We start from the raw sequence: 20,463 nt of genomic DNA on the forward strand, positions 1-20,463 counted from the left end.
ATATTTGTGTTTCTAATATAATGAATATATAAATTTAATCCGATATTTTCGGACTCCGGTCACACTGATGTTGCAGAAATTAGTGAATGGCAATGCTCTCAACAATCACATTTTGCCGCTTTATTGTTTATTTTTTGCATCCTTTTTATTGTTATTGATACAATGAATTTACTACCCAAAACCCGCGAGGAGTTCGCGCAGACCGACTACTGGAACGAGTTCTTCAAGAAGCGGGGTGAAAAGGCCTTCGAGTGGTATGCATTTGTGGCATTTACGTTTTTGGGACATCTGGGGAAACATTAAAGCAACATGTGTTTTTGCTCAACTAATATTAATTTATTTTGCAAGGTATGGCGAGTATCTGGAGTTGTGCGATCAGATCCATAAATATATCAAGCCGGTTGACAAGATCCTGATGCTGGGATGCGGTAACTCGAAGCTGAGTATGGATATGTACGACTCGGGTTTTCGGTAAGGATTTCCTAAAATATTTGCTTAATGATCGCCAAACATACCTAAGTTAATAAGAAGAATTTTAAGCTTTTTATAAATCTATTAAATAATCTTAAATGTGTTCCCCTCAGGGAGATCACAAACATTGATATCTCACCCATCGCAGTGAAGAAAATGTTGGAGCTGAATGCCAAAACACGTCCTGATATGAAGTTCCTGCAAATGGATGCTACGGCTATGACCTTCTCAGATGATAGCTTCTCAGTGGCCTTGGACAAGGGAACACTGGATGCTCTGTTTGTGGACGATACCCCCGAAACAAGACTTGTAGTGGAGAACTATTTCAAGGAGATATTGAGGACCATGCGGTGGGAAATACATTTCTTCTAATATCTAGTGCATCTTAATTTGTTAAATTTTTTTATATAACAGCAATGGTGGTCGATATGTGGGCATCTCACTGCTGCAAGAGCACATCCTCAACTTCCTGCTGGAGTTCCTGCCCAAACACAATTGCATGTTGAGAATAGTCCACTGCCTGGGAGTGGAACAGGCCAACAAGGAGAAAAATGCCGATGATGCCTTGACACTGCCAGTTTTCGTAGTCGTTGCCACCAAGTTTAAGAGTCTTCCGATGCCCGTAAGAAGCCCTGCAAAATTCTGTCTTTATTTTTATAATATAAACTTGATTCCTTTCTATTTACTTGCAGATCCTGGAGTTTGGTTTTGGCAACGATAAGATGCAGAGATTCACCGCAGTCTCCGAACTAAACAACGCAGTTTCCTCAGTACAAAAGGCCGCTTTGGTTTGCAACGGCTTGGCTAGATCCAACATAGCTGGCCACAATGAGGTGATAATGGATCTGCACCGACCCTCGGATCAAACCCCTCGCTATACAATCTACATATTGGATAAGCCACCAGCTAGAGGGCTGGGCAAGTATGCGGCGTTTATTGTTCCTCAGGGAAGAGAGGTGGAGTGGCTTTTTGCCACGCCTGTTGGAAGGAAAAAGCTCCAGGACTCCGCCAACTTCCAGCGACTGGCTGTGGTTACCCTTCATCGTGATCAAGTTTATAGTACCTTGGACGAAGTTAAAACGGAGCTGGCCGACAGCATAAAGAACCTGTCGCCGGCTGGTCTGAATGAGCAAATACCGTACTTATCTCTCGGATCCGACGTGGGCAAAAGAGAGACTCTTATTTGTGGGTTCTCAAAGATATCCGGAGACTTTCGCATTGAGGAAGTGGAGGCGAACGGCAAAACCCTGCGACGCCTTATATTCCTTAGCAATCAGTTTGTCGTGCAGTCGGAAGCCTTGGTCAAAACAAGTATGTTTACTTAAAATTATATTTTACTACCATTTTATTAACTCTTACGTTTAAATTTAGTCAAAATTAAAGGCAAGAAGGAGCGTAAGAAGATTGACTTCGGCTACTTGGCCTGCCAGCATCATTTGTACATGTCCGTGGGTGTTCAATTGGCCACCACATTGCAAAATCCCAAGAAGGATGTGGAGAAAGATGTCCTGGTCATTGGCTTGGGAGGCGGTGGCCTTTGTAGCTTTCTTCACGCCGCTTTACCGTAGGTTCATGTTATTTTTTTATTTATCTATAAAATACCCAACCTTTATTAATTTTCTTTCCAGTCAAGCTAGAATTACGGCCGTTGAAATCGATCCTATTATGTTGGAAGTGGCCGAGCAGTATTTCGAGCTCAAGCAGGACAAACGTTTCCATGTGGTTATTGATGATGGCCTGGATTTTGTGGAGCGCTGTCGCAATGAAGGCAAGAACCAACGATTTGGGTTCCTTTACATTTTGTAATGGATTTTTTTTTATCATTCCCAGATATCCATTTCGACGCTGTGTTGTTCGATGTTGACAGCAAGGATCTCAGCTTGGGAATGAGTTGTCCGCCACAAAGTTTCTTGGCCAATAAAATCCTGCTGCACATCAAGGAGATCATAGGGCCCAAAGGTCTCTTCATGCTCAATCTTGTGTGCCGCGATGAAAGCCTTCGCACCGAAGCCCTCGACAATCTGCACAAAGTCTTCCCCGCTGTGTGCAGCTACAAATTAGACGAAGATATCAACGAGATTATATACTGTGCCAACGATGAAAAGTACAAAACTGTCGAGCAGTGGAAGAAAAGCATGGGCACCGCTGGCCGAGGATTGAACAGTGCCGTCAAGGAAACAAAACTAGCCAGTGAGGATGCCCTGGAGGTAGCAGAGTTCCTCAGCGAGTTAAAAATATAACCTTTTTAAACTAGAACCATTAGCAAAGACGATTTAAGTTTTTAAATAAATGTTATTTGTATTTAGTTATAAATAAAGACTATTCTATTAACTAATTTTATGTAGAAATTGCTAGGAATAACAAACTAAATGTGTGGCAATAATTTGCAAATGTTTCGTTCATCACTTAAAGTACATAATCGTGGGAACGGGCGAATATAGCAAGAATTACGAGGCTTGGAATATACGTACACAATTAACCTAGGCTGGTTTAGACTACGCAATGAAGCACACTACAAAATATATAAGTACTATACTTAAATTTGTTGTTTTTCGCTTAACAGTCATTTGCATTTCACTGCAACACAAAAGGAACTCTCACTTTCATCTTCACTTCTCGGGCATCTCCAAAATCCTCAAAAAATAACAATTCGTTTGTACAAACAATTTATCGAATGCAAAACCCAGCAGGTTCTATCCGAATCTCTCATAATAGTTACAATATACGCTGATGTAAAAATGTTAACTAAATGAAAACACTGGGTTCTAGTTAAAAATCAAAAGCCTTCCGAAAAAGGTTGTTTAGGGCGCGTTGCTTCTTCTTGGTTGTGGATGAGGTGGTGCTACCACCACTCCCACTGCTGCTGCTCGCCAGACCACCGGACGTGGCATTGCCATTCCCATTCGGGGTGATCCGTCCCTCCCCGGAGGACAGAATGGCCTCGCCCAGTATCCGGAAGGAATTCTGCATGGCGGTGCTAGCGTTCAGGGGAAAATTGACCTCCGACAGTGACGAGCTGTCTAAACTGGCGCTGGGCATGCTCTTGCTGGCCAGCTTCGCCTGTTGTTGCTGCTGGTGCTTCTCGCTGCGCTTCAGGCGGTACCACTCCCAGGACGTGGGCTCGTGGACCGAGTGGCTGTTCTTGATGCCATTGAAGCCGTAGCCCTTGTTTTTGCTCTTGCTAAATGGCGACTTGAAGAACGCTGGCGAGGACAGGCGTCGCGACTTCTTTGTACCCTGCTCCTTCTCTGTCTTCCCGTCTACTGTGTCCAGTATCTGGTAGCCAGATGGTCCCTCGGGCATGAATTCGTTGTAGGCCAAATCGCTTGTGGGTATAAAGTTGGCCAGATCATCATTGTCCAGCATCAGGCTCTCATCGAAGTCGCTTTGCGTGGCCGGTTCTTCTGCTAGCAGATCCTGCGTGAAGCTAGCTGGCGCGGATTCCTGTCGCTTTAGAGCCAGCTGTTGCAGCTGCTGGGATTTCTTTTTTCCCGCCTTGCCAGAGCTTTGCTTTATGCTTCTGAGGGTGTCTGAAATGTGGAATATTTGTTTACATTTTGCTTTGATCGAGGTTTTCTAGTACTCACCCACATCGAAGAACTTGTCCGTTTGCTCGCCGCAGCATGGCTCCGTCGTATCCAGACTGTTGTGCCAGGAGTGCTTGGCTCCCTTGCGCCTGTGCAGGGAACTGCGGACATTGGAACCGCCGTTTGTGGTGGCACTTAGCATATTGGCGGCAATATTATTGTTGCTACCATAGCAAACGGAAATCTTGCGCTGCCTGTTTGGATGATTCTGCTCCTGCAAAATAGTGTCCCCGCACTCCTTCAGAATGAGCATGGCCTCCTCGCTGGGCCGTCGTTGCTTGGGCGTTGTTTGATTCGGCATCTGTTCGTAGGACTTGCGGCGATCCAGCTTGGTTTTGGTAACCGCAGGTGGATTACCCGGCTGATCCTTCTTTATCAGCTGCTGCTGCTGGCGCCGCAACTTGCGATAGTAGACGGTGCCAAGGACGAGCATCAGAAAGATGCAGGTGCCCACAATAATGATGACCAGGATGCAGGCCTGCACCTGGTACGACAGCGCCCTCACCTCGCCGGCCAGCTCCGCGCTCTGCTGCTGGTACAGCTGCTCCTGCTCCACATACCGCCGGCTCTGATCCTCCAGCTGACGCACCGTCAGCGTTTGCTGCGTCAATGTTTGCTGCAGCTCCTCCACCTGCTTCTTGTAGCGCCGAGAGAGCTCCTCCAGGTACTGTCCTGACAGCGACATGTTCCGTTCGAGCGCCTGTGGAAGACAGAATGCGTAATTCAGCGCCGGCCGTTAGCAATTTTGTGGGTGGAACACCGTGAGAAATACGTAACGAAAGCAACTATTTAAATCTGAATATTAATCTATAAACACACATTTTCGGGCAAATAGCACTTCGATAATATTATATTTCAATATATCGAATCCAATTGTTTTCTACTAAATTATTCAAAATTATGGCAATTTTTCTTTGTGTAGCTGGGTATTGTTTTCAATGGATTCGCATATGTATATTGATGACGTCGGTCGCCAAGGTAGCCAATTGGCTGGCAGAACTGTTACAAGGATGAACCACTACACAATCCTTGGGCGGAGTCCAAAACGGGAAGTGGCTGCCACTTGTAATGAGCAGCCGGCACGCAAGTTGGCTATAAACAAGTCAAAGAAAGATTGGCGTGCAGGAATTCGACTATGGGATACCCTTATGTGGCTTAGACAGATCCTCGTTGCTTTTAAATGCTACCTTATTTTAAACAACAGGGCACACGCTACTATGGGAGCTTTGATTTGTACAGATACCCTTGATAAGATCCTGTAACTTATGTGTGATTTTTAAAAAGGAAGCAACAAGGCAACATTATAATTCCCTTTAATGAATAATTCTGTTAGGACCGGTTCCAAATATAATTTCATGAGACCCTGCAAGAGTATAATTTAACTCTTGGCTTCTACTGCCCTCCGCTTTTTCCTACGTGGGTGGCTGCCTAATACTTGTTTGTTTGTTTTTGTATTTTTCTCTACGCCAACTGATGACGCACACAAATGGGCGGAAACTCTAGGAAGGGGGAGCCTGTGACACTCACCTTTATGCGGTTGGAGAGTCTGATGAACACACTCTCCGACTGGGGGCCATTCGTCAGTTTCTGCTGCAGATTCACACCGGGTGCCGTGGCTGATCCAGCTGCTCCAGCTGCTCCAGTGACGCCTGTCATACCCAGATTTCCGTTTCCGTTCACCACAGCTGCTGCAGCGGCGGCCGCTCCACCCCCAGCAGTTATCGAAGCCACCGTGGTGGTCAGTAGACTGTCAATGCTTTCCCAATTAGCCGGATTTCCTTCCTCAATGGCCAGATCTCCGGCCAGTGAAGCTTCACTGGAGGACGAAGGCACAGTGGGGCTTGGTGCGTTGGTGGAGGTCTCAACATCGCTGGCCTCCAAAGTTGTTGACAGACTTGGCTCCAAAGGGAGCTTCAATTTTGGCACCACTTCCTCGGAATCCGCTGGCACATTGAATATATTCACATCAGCTGGCGTAGAGTTCGTGGTAGAAATTGTTTCACTGGACGTCGACGACTGGTCCTCCGCTGAAGGCACTTCCTGGCTGGACTCGGGCACCACAACCTCCAAACTGGGCGTTGAAGGCTCCTTCTCAGGGGCCCTTCTTGTTGGGATTCCTTCGTTGTTCTCACAGTCTTGACGAACTCCCAAAACTGTTGCATTATCCTTCAGTTTCTCCGGTGAGCTGACCTGTTGCTTTATCGGCGGTGCTTTGATTTGCTGTTGATCAGTTACATTCTGCTCCGCCTGGATCAGTTTACACATAGCTCCAACATGTTCCGCTGGCAGCATGGTCAGAAAATAGCTCTGTTCCTTGCCCATTTTACTAGAGAACTGTGAGCCCATTAGACTTATGCCGAAATCCTCCTGGCACACGCGACTCCGGAGAAGATCTGACCTCAAACGAGTGAGACTAAGCAGGACTTGCAGCTGCTGAATCTGGCAGGACAGCATGCTGTTGATCCTCTCCACCAAAGTGCTATTACATTCATTGCAGCTGTACGCCTCAAATGCAGGCGTTTGGCAGAGCAGCGATTCCGCTGACCATTTCAGAGCCTTTGTGGGCTTAACCAGCACCTCGGCTGCCTTCTTGACAATCTGCATCACCGCATCCGAGGCGCTTTGAAAGATGTTGCCACCACTGCCCACGGCTGCCTTCTGTTCTTGGGCTCCATAATCATCGTAGAAATCGTCTAGGTCATCGCTGGGCCGAATTTCCGTCTCAAAAGCCTCGTATTCGGAGGTGCCGAACACTCGGAATAGCGAGAGTGGACAAAAGTGCTCGTTGTTATAGTGCGAGGTGATCTCAACGCGCACAAACTTTCCAAATAAGTGCGGGTGCAGGTCGAAGGTCTGGATCGTTCGTTTGTCTTCTGCCGCAAAGCGTCCCACATTGCTCCAATCCCGGGAGGGGAATCGCTTTGACACGGCCACCGTAAAGTTTTTGGGGGACGAACTGAAGAGCTCATAGTTGGCCACATCCACCTTCTGGGCCTGAATAGCCTCACACAGCTCTACGACGAACCAAATCCGACTTTCGCAAATGCTCAGCATATACTCATCCCTGGATGTGGTGAGCACGGCCTCCGTGTGCTTGGACTCGGAATTGTGCGCGATGATCTTGGCTCCGCAATCCGGCGAGGCGTAGTTCTTGGACCGCAGCATTAGCGACGGCGGCTTTCCACCCGACGATCCCGTGTTATTCTTACGCTGGGCAGAGTTATTCACCACCTGCTGCTCCAACTCCATGGCCTGCTCTCGGCTGGCCTCAGCCTCCATTTGCTTTTGCGCCCATTCGGAGAAAACAGGCATGGGGACCTCCTCGTTGGCGTTCGTCAGGTTAGCTGTGGCCTCTGTCTCATTGGATGCATGTGATCCAGAAGATCCTCCTGTAGGCTGCAGCTCCTCGCTGATCGCATTGCTTTCACCTGCTGGCGTTGCTTCCTGAGCGGCTGCTCCATCTAGTTCGACGCCTCCTCCGGGATCATTTATCTTCGGCATTTGCTCATCTGAAATAAGCCAATAAGTATCTATAAATATATGGGCAAAACACTTTATAGCGTTTTAAAAATATTTATATTTTTGAAAATCACTAAATTTAAATATTTTTAATATAAGCTTTACTTTAGAATAGTTTTCTTACCCTTTTGGGGCACTTCCTTGTCGGCCTCAAGTGCCTTCTTGGGCTGATCCTGATGAGATTGCTGCTGTTGGTGTTGCTCCTCATCGCTGTGGTTGCCCGGCGTAACCTGGGAGTCGTCCAGGATCACCGATTCCAAGCTGTTCCTTACGCGATCCAGGGGCAGCTCTGTAATTGTGACAGTTGGCAGCTCCGTAATGATCTCTGGAAAGCTACGAAAGAATTGTGAAATTAGTAAATGTATATAAATACAAATCTCTGAGCTTGCGTATGTAAAAAGGCTGTTGAGTACATTTAATATCCCACCTCATGAACACCGTTGATATGGCTATTATTTGCGAGAACCATATAATCCAGAAGAATATTAGAAACATGGTCAGGTTTGTTTTCAGCTTTTTCAACTCACAACAAATGAACTTCTTAACGAATTGTAGCAGCATTTTTCTTACACTTAAATTTTGGGGCTCTAAGTGCAGGTGATAATTGGATTAGGTAGGTATTGGTTGATCAAATAACCACAGCTGTGACCCTGCTATAGATTTAATACATCACTAGCCTGTATCCGCACAGCAAGTGAGAACCGAGCTGAGACCTAAGAGCCACGTTGGAATCTTAACCAGCTGATTGCCGAGAAGCAAATATCTGGAGCAAGCCATAATAAACCCGACCGACGGCGGAGGTGCAAAGTATGTAAATATGGAAACGAATATTCGAGCTCACAATGAGAACGTTTTGTTTTTACTTTTTTTTCACGAGCGAACTCGCAGCAGCTGTGACAAAAACTTTAAAGGGGGCGGTAAAAACCCAGACATCATTCGGAGAATGATACATTTTTGAAGTGCAGTCGTGATAACAATCGAACTTACTGAGAACATTTTAGTAACCAATTCTGGGAAATTTGCGAGCTGCTATTTTGTTTTTACATTTTAAAACAAACAAATTATAAATAGAAAACTTATTTCTCAACTTTGTCATTTTGCAGAAATATATATTTGGCAATTTTGCAATTATGTTGAATTTTTGTGTAAAAATGATTTTAAGACGCTTGTGTCAAAAGAGATCTGACTTGGCAAATGTAAAAGCCATAAAACTAATTAAGCAGACTGAATAGTACTGTGCACATTATATATGCCATTCAAGGAAATGTGCGTGAAAATAGAAACTGTGTCAAAATTCGGATTTAAGAGAATTTTGCGGGGGCGTTGACAGTCTATAAATAAATTGATCAAATTATGTCAAGTTGAGAACGCGATAGGCGCAATTATTTTTGGTAGATATGAAAAAAAATATCTGTCATCTCAATGTTTAATTTCTTGGTCACTGACCGCTTTCAACAATTCGTACATTTAATTGCGACTCTACGGGTGCCTGAATAATAACCTGATGCGTTTTCCTTTGTGCATATAGAACATACATATATTAATTGTGGCACATATTATTATGTCATGGCTGCGGCTCTATTGTCGCATATAAAACGCTTCTACATGTGGATTTCCTGCTTCTTTATGCACGAGATTAAGTCGCAATCAGATATTTTCTCCCCCTTCTTGGGTTATTCCATTTCCGTCAGAGGAATAAAATGTGGTTTAAGATCCAGATTAAAGATATATCCAAAGCGAAAATGTTTGCCAAGTCTGTTATAATAATGCCCATTTTCCTAAGGGTTTACGTGAATTTTAGTTTCTAAATAACAAATTTATTATGTGTAAGTTAAGTAAGTACTACAATCATAACAAACACTTCGCCAACGAATCAATCCATAACATTAACAAGGGTAATGCCAAAAAATAAAACAAACACAAACTACTCGAGTACAATAAATTATTTCAACAATTTCAACGCGCGTTTGACATAATCAAAAAACAACAAATGAAGCATTTAAAAAAAGATATGTAACTGACCTAAGCAAATAAAAAATGTTGATGGGCGATATAAGTATCTTTCGCATTTATTATTTGTTAACAACTTTTAAAATACAAATATTTTACAAAATCATAAGAGGAAAATGCATTTATGAGATAGTTTAGACATATTTGTCTCAAACGTGTTTTCGGAGATGCATTTACAAGACGCCTCGGCACCATCTTCATATGATCTTCAGTCCGACAAGCCGGAAACATGAGACGACAGCTGGGAACAAAAAGCTCAGCTTTTGAGTGGATTGGCCCACCTCGAATCTCTCAAAGCCTCACGATGCAAAGTGCTTCGAAAAAGGTGAGAAAAAGGCCCTTTTGAGGGGCGACATGCAACAATTAGCGCACATTTGTATGCATTTTTATTACATCATGAACAAGAGCAGTTTACTCTTTCCATTTTGTTCGTTTAAAGGTCCCAAACTAATTAACCGAAATTGGCAACTGTTAGTTCCTCTTTCTCCCAGCTTAAAGGAAAAGTGTATCAAATAGGTGCTAAACCAAGGTGTAAAATGTGTCCAATTCGCCAGCTTAAAGCAGGGTGGTACACTTCCCACTTCTGCCAGGCCAGCATATGTAAATTAACTTCTAATACTCGGGTATTCTATAATAATTATTGGTCTGCGCCACGAGTCGTGCCAACAACGCCCACAATCCTCCGAAAATCCCAGGTCCCAAGAAGGAAAACTCCCCAGCTGGCTATGAATATATATACGCACATATTTATGACTTGTCTGAGGCTCGGCGCAAAGTAAAGTATTCAAACTGTCTGCCTGGGCAGTAAGTCAACCCATGTAAGGCATTTTGGGTTAACCTGGCCGTTCCGGCAGTTGCGTTTTCTTGATATTTTCCTTTTTTTTTGCGCCAACTTGTCTACACGTTTGTCAGGAATTTCTGGCTTTTCTTTTCGGCTGAATTTTGAATAAATTAATAAATGCCACATATTCCAGCAACGATGTGAAAATTGCCTCAGTTTTTGACGAGGGGTGAAAAGTGAAAATTTTTTATGGGCGCAGCTCGTATAGAGGTACGCTCGTTTCACACACTTTATAGAGCAATTTAAATATTTGTTAAAAAATATATACAAATTGTTATTTTTACGATTTTTTCGATTTGTTCAAACACATCTAAACGACTGTTAAGAACCTAATCATTGCTAATTATCAAACCTACTTTCAAGCACGTGTTTGTAGGTTAACCCAGAACCACACTCGTCTGAAGTCGAAGCAAAACAAAACTATGAAAACGAATCTTAATTATGATTGCATTTTTCACTAAGTATCTTTTATGTCTTTGGTCTGGGGGTTGAAATATTTATAATGTCTCTTGTCGTTATTCTCGAACAGCATTGAAATGCCTCACGCACATGAAATGTCGCTCAAAATCACAACTACACATTTTCTAATGTGGGTGTGCTCCTAGCCACTTACAATTATTATAGATCAACCATCTAGTATTTGTTCCTCCCAAATCTTGCGACTTCTGTTTGCTTTCCATCAAAATTTGCACAACGCAGAGTGGCTACAAATAGTGATTTGATGAGCAAACTAAATCATACACATTTGGTGGCAGTTTAGCTTAATGGGTATCCGGTTGGGAGATCAAACACCAACTGAGCCAAATCCACAATCAATATTGCCACTGGACAAACAGAAGGTGTTGGCGGAAATAATTGCAATTAAGAGCTATTATTCGTATTTACCCGATCGATGTGCGAAATCAATCTGGGCTGAGATTACGCTCTGTGCACTCTAAACTGCTAATGGGGGTAATCAGAAAAGGATCTCAGCTGTGGTTCTTGATGTTTTAAACTATCCTAAGGGAAGTTTCCTACAAGGACTCATTTTTATGAAAAGCAGAGGACATGAAAGCCAATATGTTTAGTTTACTATTTAGGAAAGGACTCAAATTTTTCTCAATAAAGATTTACAAATGTTTAGTGTATTAAAAATATTAAAAATATCTTTTAGTTTTCTGACATCTACAATTAAATGTAAATACAACTTTTTAAAATTTTTTTTTTTATTTTGTTAACATTGATTTAAATAATATTTAAAAATATTTTTAATCACTTAAATTACTTTGTTCCTTTTAAAAACGATCTAACATTTCTTTCCTACAAATATTAAATATTTTTTACTTTGATGATGAAAAAACATTTCAAAACATGAGAACATGGAAATATATACCATTTAAATGATATAGTAATCCTTTATTAACATTATAAGTATATGTTTTAACTAGATATTGTTATGCTTTCTCTCTGTGCCGGCAATTACTTGAAAATTCCAAATAAAAATTAAGTGTCTTGCGAAAAAGTGCACTGCAGGCACATCTACACACACACGCGAGCGCGCTTGTTGATAAGGATATCAAGGACACTATCTGAAAGATACGCTTCCGATTCACGATCTCAAGCACCCAGCGAAGGGAGGATGAGGCTGAGGTGGCACCACCGGCGAGGTAGCGGAGCGCACGATCGCACCACTGGAAACCGAAACGAGAACTGAACGTATTACGGAGTCGGCTCTAGGTAATTGTGGTCCAAGTGTGCAGATATATTTGAGGCCATATCTCGGAGAGCCGCCGTATCGGGCCAACAAGCTCGGGCTCCAAGAGGCATACTCTATAAGTGTGCATGGCGAGAGAAAGAGAGATGGTCGGAAAGAGAGCATTACCTCAGCCAAACCGAGACATCGACATCGACATCCACATCCACATGGACATCCCGCAATCATCTCGCATCGGCCTGCACTTGCAGTTGAGATGCATTTTGCCGGCAAACTTGTCGCACAGCTTCCCTCTTCACTCGAAAGAAAAACTAACGCCTCAGTGTGTGTTGCCTCCAAAAAAACACAAATTGCTGGCCAGAAAGGAAAGCCCCTAAAAGAGGCAATGCTTCAAATCCGCTCAGGTGTGAGCAGATCATTTTTCAAAGGCCCCTTCCTGGGGCAGCATAACTATTCCAGTCGGCAACTATTCAAATTTTGGGAGTGAAGAAAATAAAAACGAAGTTTTAGATCACCAACTAATTATTCATGAAGATAACTTGCAATTGAAGAAAGGAAAAAATATGATCCACTATAAAAACCATATTAAATATAATTTGGTCCCTTCAAAAAATGAAGAATGTGCAAAATTGAGTATTATATTTAATAATGAAATTTTAAACACTACACCTTTGATAAACATATAAACTTAAATTAAATTCATTTAATTAATTACTTTTTTTTTAATTGAAAAATAAATACGTTCACAAACAAACCATTCCCTCGCTTTCCAATAACTTTCGTGTCACCTTAATTGGCTGAATTTCGATTGGCAGCATAAAAATGTATAAAATAATTATATCTTTTTTGGTACAATAAAAATACCGATCAGGAAAGTCATTTCAAATTTTATATTCATTTTGCGAGCAGCTCAAGGCTTTCCACCCACAGCCAGGCGGCAGTGGCAGTGGCAGCGGCAGTGGGGGAAAATAGATTTTCTTCGCCAAGACAGTTTTCCCAAAGCATTTTCGGTGGGCTGAACGGATTGCGCTGTGTTCCTTGCCCGGGGGCACAGCTGCATTTGGGTGGCAAAAGGTGTCGGAAACGGCTTTAGCCCCCACAATGGATGCCCGATCTCGATGGCGATGGCGATGGCGATGCCGAGATGCCAGTCCCCTTTGCCACAGGAAGCCCGCTGGTCTGGGGGTTTGGCCCCGCCATGTGACAGGTTTATGTCTAAATCTGTTGGCCAGCCAGGACCATTAGCATGCAGCGTGGGCCAGGCCCAAAAAGGGGGGATATCTGGGATATATCCTCGCACTATCTTTATGAATATAAAATGCTTGCTCTGGCCCGAGAGTCTGGGTCATATATTTTACGGCCGGCGATAGCGATCGATGGCTGGACAGAGACATCGGGCCAATAAATATGAGCAAATATTTAGCCAGGCATAATTGCAAGTGCAACGGAAAGTGAAATTGTTAATCGTAAATTTGCAACGTGGGCACAGACAGATTGCTCTGTTGGCCAAACAAATAAGGTCTATAAAATCAAATTTGCCTGGGTGAAAGACACAGGCACAGTGCCGCCAATTGTCTTTGATGCGTGTGCGCTCAGCAATTTGCTTTGGCTCCTTTTGTGCAAGCACGGCAAAAAGGTTATGCGGGCCAAAAGTGTCAATTGAATTGAGCGATGCCAACTGCAGCAGTTGCAGTTGCAACTGCGATTGCGGTTGCTGTTGCACTTGCCGCAGCAACGCCATTGAAAGATAAACACTTGTAATGCGAAAGTGTTTTCGAACCCAAAGCGCTTACACAATGAGCCGTGGCAACAGCGGCAGCAGCAGCAGCAAATGCAACACCAACCGGCAGCAGCAACAATAACAGAAACTCTGCACAGGGCGAAATATTGGTTAACTTCATTTACACATCCTAAAGTTGTATATTTTTCAAAATATTTTTGTATTTTTTTAACCATTATTACAATTGCCTTGACATTCCCTTGGGTTCAGCATTTTAAGTCAGTGGTCAGCATCCTTCACAGGCACAGAGGGAAAAACCTCTGCTTGATCTCTGCCGCCACACGTAGAGTGTACAAACACACACATATCGACAAAAATAAGTCACACAAATGAAAAACTAAATGTTATTGCCACCGTTTATCTAAGTTCTACAAATAAAACTCAAAAAATAAATATTAACTTCTGCAAAAGGGTAAAAAAGCGACGTTTTACAACTACTTCTCTCAGTGTGACTACAAAAATCGCTGGGCACACACACGAGTTGTTAAGTGGTTGAAGTATTGGCAGAGCCTTCAGACAGGTGAGTGGGTGGCCGGGGCGGGGAGGGATAATCAGGAGGGGGGCGCTAAGCTGCGAAAGAAAGTTGCAATTGCAGCTGGCGACTTTATGGGATTTCTTTCTGGGCGCCTCGGAGGGTGGATTCCAGTTCAGAGTTTAGGTCACAGCGAAGCAATTGAACTTTGTGTTAAGATTGCTGCCAGGATCCTCGATCGGTGGTTTAGATAGTGCATGTTTTTATGCAGTTTGCATACCATGTTTATGGCAATGTAGATGCTCGTATCTGCGAAGCTGTCGGGTTATGCAAATAAATAATCATAAAGTGATTTAGGAACTCTGCCCCCAAAATCGACGAAAAAACGTAAATCAATAATTTGATTTCCTCAATTCAATTATTAAAAAATCCCAAATATGCAGGTACAGGTAAAAAATCTACCACAACTCAATACACCTCCCTCCAGAGTGCAACCGAACAAACAGTTTACTCAGTTTCCAGCGAAGAATTTCGTATTAATTTGTTTAACAACAAAAAACTGAATAATAACTCAAAGTCGCGGCAGCAGCTGCCTTGCCCCTCCCCCTGCCCCTGCCGCCCCCACTCCAGCCACCATTTCCACCACCCACTCCCCCCCAGTTGGACACCTACGCGCCTCGAACATTTTTCACTCCGCACGATGCCAAAACGTCTACACGTCTACGTCTATGTCTGGGGGCCTGGGCCCCCAGCGCCCCGGCTTTTTCGCCAGATAATCAGTAACAAATAACAAATGCAAGAGACCAAAACAAGGGGAGCAACAAGACATGAGAGGAAAATGCCGGCAGAAACCGGCTTTTCTCAGCCGATCGCGAGAGCTTTTTGTTTTCCGATTTTCATTAGAGAGGCGCCCAAATAAATGAATGAAAATACAAAAAAACGAAGAGCTGAGAGCGGCAAATGCGAGAGGAATGTGCACGAATAAAGACAGGTGAAGGCGTACGACAGCGGCTTAATCAATGCAGTCGGACGAGATCAGTAATCGGCGATCACCTGGCGATTGGCGATCAGCGATCGAAATTGATTGACGAAAGTCAATGGGCGCACGCTCACAATCAATTAAGTATTCGGACATTGAGGCGAGGCGATAGGATCGCTCATCCCGCTCCGATCCATTCCGACGTGGGAGCGGGTCGTCCGTGGCGATCGTTGAGCGATCATTGACAGCAGATCGGAGGGAGATATACTACCAAATATATTTAAAACCGCGAACGATCTGTGAATTTTATGGGCAGGTCCATGGGACACGCGGAAAAATGCAGGTCTCGCACTGATATTTATAAAAATTAAAGTTTAAGTGTTATAAAGGATTGGGTTGTGGTGAGATTATTTCTTTTTTTGAAACATTTTCTTTTTTCTTTTTACTTTATTTATCTTTAAATTCAAATTGGTTATAAGATGTTTTAGTTCTTTATAGAAGGGTGTATCTTTTAAAACGAAGTATTTGGTATTAGATCGGTTATACTATTTTAGGTCCATTATTTACATCAGAAACAGATTTTTAGCACGCTCAACGATCGAAACCTTTTTTAGAAAAACCAATTCGAATATTATATTTTCGAAATCAGTTGAATAAGAGTATTTAACTACTTAAAAATCTATAGGAACGCAGTCACACTAACATTTTCGTAGGCCCTCCAATCGATCGTGAGGTTTTTCTCCCTGTGCAACTGCGCTTTATTGTACGTACACACATGATAATGGCTTTTGCCAAGTTTGATTACGCTAAACAAGATCATGATGCATTTGAAAGCCCAAACTGTAAAATCTCTTTAGAGAGTCCTTTGCATCGAAAGTGAAAGTAAGTCCCCGGCCGGCGAAAGATTCGCTCGCCGATCACCTGCCAGATACTTGGATACTTGGATACTACACACCAACTACTATACAAACAGTCTTTGGCCTCTGCCAGCAAATGTGTGAGGTGTCTGGAAGGCCAAAATGGATTTTGATTCTGTCGGCTGCGTGCTACCGACGCGGCTGGAAAATTTTATTTATGTCTGTCAGGAGTCGGTGGCGAAAACTGTTCGCGGAAAATGCAAAAAATGAAAGTAAATTTCGTACTGATAAAGCCATTTACGGGGCCAGCCAGACACAAACATGACACCAAATCGAAGCCAGCTCTGATTCGATCCCATTTAACACTTTTACCACCCTCGATAAAGCAGCGCACTAAAATCAAGTCGCAAACGATATGGAAATGTGTTCGGCGAAGCCTTTAAAGGATCTGCGAATAAAAGTTGCCGACTTGATACCTCGTAGTGGTGCGGAGTGAACTGAAGTCCGGTGTTTATAAGATTAAAGATCCAAAAGAAGCTAGGGTTCAAATTCTACAATCATTGTTTACAACTTAATTTGGTATTGCATTTATAAGTATCTTTAGAACGTCCTTGTAATGGGTTTCTCATTTTTCGGCCTAGTTATATGAAGCTCTTTTATAACTACTTTAGGTTACGGCAATGGAATTTTTAAAGAACTCTTAAAATAAAATGTGTCTTCAGATAGTAGAATATAATGGTATAAATATAGTATTATAAATAGTATTTATATTTCAAATTAAAACAGGTGGCTCTGGTCTTATCTCAGTTTCCCGAGGAACTTGTGGCACCCACAGTGCCTGCGAATCGTAAACCGTAGCTCTGGACTTTTTCTACTTTTTGGGATGAATGAAATGGCCGGCCACCAGTAGATAGGCCCAGACTGACTGACGGAGGAGGCATTTAGAAAGTACACTCACGCCGAGAGGCGGCGGGGGAAAATAAATTGAAAAACTGTAAAGCAAATTACCGGCAAAAGGCATTGTGACAAGACAACGCGTGGGTGATCGCCGGAGCTCTGGAGCTGCAGTTGCAGCTACGCTGGATCGGAATCGGTGTGGCATGGTGTGGAATGGCATGGAAATGGCGCTGGGTTCGGGCACTGGGCGATCACGTCTGGACAGAGACAGTTTCGAATATAATTCACATATAGTTTGGCCCCCGGTTACGAAATGCCCGCGAATGAGTTATTATTTAAAATACTTTACCACATGTCCGTTTAACTGCTAAAACCTAATAACCCCAGGGCTATATGAGCACTTAAATCGGCGAAAGGAATTTCTAGAAATGGAAGGCAGTTACATAAGTTAAATTATTTCATGTCGGCAATTAATTTCAAATAATCAGCTAATTTAGACGGAAAATCTCTACTATTTTTAAGGGAAAACATTCCAGAAATGGTCAGTACCAAACTGTAATTACTTCGGTAAACATAATAGTTAACACATTTCCAAGTCAAGTTCATATTTGCCCGCCTAACGATGAGAATGCGTGTAAACCAAAAGAGAACCGCTGAAATCCAGGACAAGATAAGATTGCCTAGAGGCGCCAAGAAAACGTCTATAAATAAACCCCAGTTACGTAGTGGAAGGCATTACTGCACTTAATCAATATCAAGTTGCTGGGGTAGAACTCTATCAATGAAACGTAAACAAATGCATGTGCATGTGGCTTGTATACTATGTGCTGCTCTGCTGTGTACGGCGTACGAGTAATACATGCACCCTGCGGCCTGCGAGCAAACGATTATCAGCAATCGTAAGTGCATTAACGACGTGGCGGTGTCGCGTGCAAGTAAGGCAAACAGAACTCTGGGAAATGCCTGGGAAAATAACAAAATTCACAAGTGAGCATGACGCCACTCGTAGCTGGTGGAAGGTATCATATGGCCCATCGATAATCGTACTATTGGACAGTGCTATTTATAGGAAACAAAAGCAAACCCCCAGCAAAACATTCAGCGGTGACCTTGCCAGCGAGCAAGTGAGTGAAAGGCATCTTTGATCTCACCCAGATGTCGATGGGCTGCAGGGGAAGCATGTGAACGAACTCAAATCGTGCCCGCAACTTCAAGACGTGACAACAACAAACCCGGGGTGCTGATAGGGTTTGGCCGGGAAGCAGAAGAGCCCCTATACCATAAGCGAATGGGTTTAGTACAGCTGATAACAGCACGAATTGTAGATGAAGGCCAACGCCTAGGAACTTAATCTGTTTTCTTCAATGTGTTACAAATATTAAAAGCAATTAGCTCTTCAGACTCGTATTTCAAACCTAAAGTTGAATGAAATTTTGTTCAGATTGAATAACATTTTGCAAAACAAACCACAACAATTTCGCATAAAAACCAACATTTCAGAATGAAAATCCAGTTTGAGTTTAAAAAGAAGTAAGAAAAAAAGGGGGTTGTATTTCAGTCACAAACAACCTCTTGCTATCTTTTTTATCTGCCCTTATATCTCTTTTCCTCAGTTTTTTTCCTCTGTTCTGGACTTCGGCAACTAAATTAAAATTTGCTTTTGTTGTAGCCCTCATGTTTTATTCATGTTCAAGTTCAAGCAAATAAGTCACGTCGATTGGAAAATACTTTCGTATTGATAACTGAAATTGCGCCAGCGGGAAACGCATACTTCCCCTGGGAACACCAATTGAAAGGCACGTCAGTGGGTCACAAGAACTTATCAGTACAAACCAGTCGTTTCTAAGTCAAGTGCATAGGTATTTATACAAAACGGCAGTGGTAAAAATATTATAAACCCTAAACATTCTCGGGGAAATACATAATGGGTAGTACTTCAGCAATACAATTTAAACTGACAAGATTAAAATAATAATAATTTTATTTTTAAACGAAATCAAGTAAGACCCAAACCATTAGTAGAGGAAAAGCATCCCGAAAATCTCGGATTTTTTTCCACCACAGCCTTGAACCACTATAACGTCGCCCGCGACTGTAGGATCAATAAACCACTCACCTTTCTTCCGCCTGCGTTTGTTGTTGCTGCTCCAGCTGCGGCGATTGTATTACCTCCTCCTCCTCTTCCTCCAATTCCTTTGGTTGCTCTAATTGCTGCGATTCACTAAAACTATGCACTTTCCCGGCACTATTACGGCTATTATAATTTAATTGATTATTTGGCACTTGGGCGGTGGATGAGGGGGCGTCACCATCAGCGGCTAAATCGAATTCACTAACGTATTCACTACGGCTACTTGCACGGTGAAGTGCGGCTAACGTGGGCCGTTCCTCCTCGGGCACTGACGTGTCCCCGGATATTGGCCGAGTGCCAGACGGGGACTCCGCGGAGGCTGCCGAAGGGATGGGTTCTCCACCATCTAGAGCGGGCCATGGAACGCCAGCTCCGTCGTCGAGTGGCGGGGGCGGAGGATCCGGTTTTGGAGGCGCCGCCGGTTCTTCCGTGCTTAAGTGGGTCTTCCGGGCCGCATCCGTGGTTCCCGCAGACGAGCCCGAATCGCCATCGCTGCTTTGCGTTTGTGCATCTGCAGCTGCCACATTGTCGTACAACCAGAAACAGCAGCTGCAATCGGAAAAACCGAAAAACCACTTGGAAAACTCTCCTTATACAGTCACTTGATTTCCTCACCTTAGCAGCAGATTTATGTACATAAAGCGCACTAAGTGCAGTCGCATGTGCATCGTTTGGGCGCTCTAACTTAACTTAGCCGCGGCTAATGCCTTATTGGCTTTTACTATTCAACTATTTTTGCAACTGACGAGGCAGACCGTCTCCAAAAAATACGTATACCGTCCCTCCAGCGCTTTAGTCATGGGTCTCGTGGGGATAGGCAACGTTTTTGCGGCGCTCGAACCCAATCTAGGGACCAACACGCATCCTACTCCTTAATTTGTAACTTTAAATAATAATAATAAATTAAAAGCGCTGCAAAAATGTCAACGCGCACGTAAAACAACAAAAAACTAATGATGGCCCGGCCAAGCGATAGGCGGGCTATCGAAGTAGCAGCTATCGGTGGAAGCAGTGACAGTAATCGGCAGGTCACGACTTCCATCAGTTACACTGGTAAGCAGGAAATTGTTTTTTATTTATAAGTTAGTGAAATTAAAAAAAGAATTAGAGGAGAGTTTTAAAATATAAATCTAGAGGGTCAACAATAAACTAAATTGTTATTGTCTCGTAATCGTATTGCACGGAAGGTACTGTATTTCCTCTCTCATATTAGATCAAACATTTTA

The 20,463-nt window shown here is 43.2% G+C and overlaps 2 protein-coding genes across 4 annotated transcripts; one reads left to right on the forward strand and one right to left on the reverse strand.

Annotated features, from left to right (window-relative positions):
• Positions 1-93: 93 nt before the first annotated feature.
• Positions 94-2,806, forward strand: LOC108033783 (eEF1A lysine and N-terminal methyltransferase homolog). Its single transcript, XM_017108386.3, has 8 exons — positions 94-254; positions 349-471; positions 585-821; positions 886-1,093; positions 1,164-1,782; positions 1,843-2,035; positions 2,100-2,239; positions 2,302-2,806. Exons 1-8 carry the CDS (start codon positions 163-165, stop codon positions 2,709-2,711), a joined length of 2,022 nt encoding a protein of 673 aa, XP_016963875.1. The 5' UTR covers positions 94-162; the 3' UTR covers positions 2,712-2,806.
• LOC108033782 (SUN domain-containing ossification factor) lies at positions 2,744-20,174 on the reverse strand. 3 transcript variants are annotated; one of them, XM_017108384.3, is made up of 6 exons: positions 19,853-20,174; positions 19,223-19,786; positions 7,702-7,910; positions 5,586-7,567; positions 4,059-4,758; positions 2,744-4,001 (listed from the first exon to the last, which is right to left on the reverse strand). In XM_017108384.3, the coding sequence occupies exons 1-6, from the start codon at positions 19,903-19,905 to the stop codon at positions 3,241-3,243; spliced, it is 4,269 nt and encodes a 1,422-aa protein (XP_016963873.1). In that variant the 5' UTR covers positions 19,906-20,174; the 3' UTR covers positions 2,744-3,240. The 3 variants fall into 3 exon arrangements, with proteins under 3 accessions (XP_016963873.1, XP_050741553.1, XP_016963874.1); XM_050885596.1 differs by lacking the exons at positions 19,223-19,786; positions 19,853-20,174 and adding exons at positions 8,005-8,026; positions 8,105-8,153; XM_017108385.3 differs by lacking the exons at positions 19,223-19,786; positions 19,853-20,174 and adding an exon at positions 8,005-8,168.
• Between the last annotated feature and the right edge of the window lie 289 nt (positions 20,175-20,463).

This window comes from Drosophila biarmipes, chromosome 2L, assembly GCF_025231255.1.
Source record: "Drosophila biarmipes strain raj3 chromosome 2L, RU_DBia_V1.1, whole genome shotgun sequence".
In the NCBI taxonomy this organism is placed as follows: domain Eukaryota; kingdom Metazoa; phylum Arthropoda; class Insecta; order Diptera; family Drosophilidae; genus Drosophila; species Drosophila biarmipes.

What these genes read in the sequence shown, in the direction of transcription:
- LOC108033782 (XM_017108384.3), bottom strand. Translation starts at nt 19,905, where the DNA reads ATGCACATGCGACTGCACTTAGTGCGCTTTATGTACATAAATCTGCTG. An exon ending in TACATAAATCTGCTGCTAAG is followed by an intron (nt 19,787 to 19,852) that starts GTGAGGAAATCA and finishes TTCCGATTGCAG; the next exon opens with CTGCTGTTTCTGGTTGTACG. An exon ending in CAAGGAAGTGCCCCAAAAGG is followed by an intron (nt 7,568 to 7,701) that starts GTAAGAAAACTA and finishes GGCTTATTTCAG; the next exon opens with ATGAGCAAATGCCGAAGATA.
- LOC108033783 (XM_017108386.3), top strand. Translation starts at nt 163, where the DNA reads ATGAATTTACTACCCAAAACCCGCGAGGAGTTCGCGCAGACCGACTAC. An exon ending in ATGTACGACTCGGGTTTTCG is followed by an intron (nt 472 to 584) that starts GTAAGGATTTCC and finishes TGTTCCCCTCAG; the next exon opens with GGAGATCACAAACATTGATA. An exon ending in GAGATATTGAGGACCATGCG is followed by an intron (nt 822 to 885) that starts GTGGGAAATACA and finishes TTTATATAACAG; the next exon opens with CAATGGTGGTCGATATGTGG.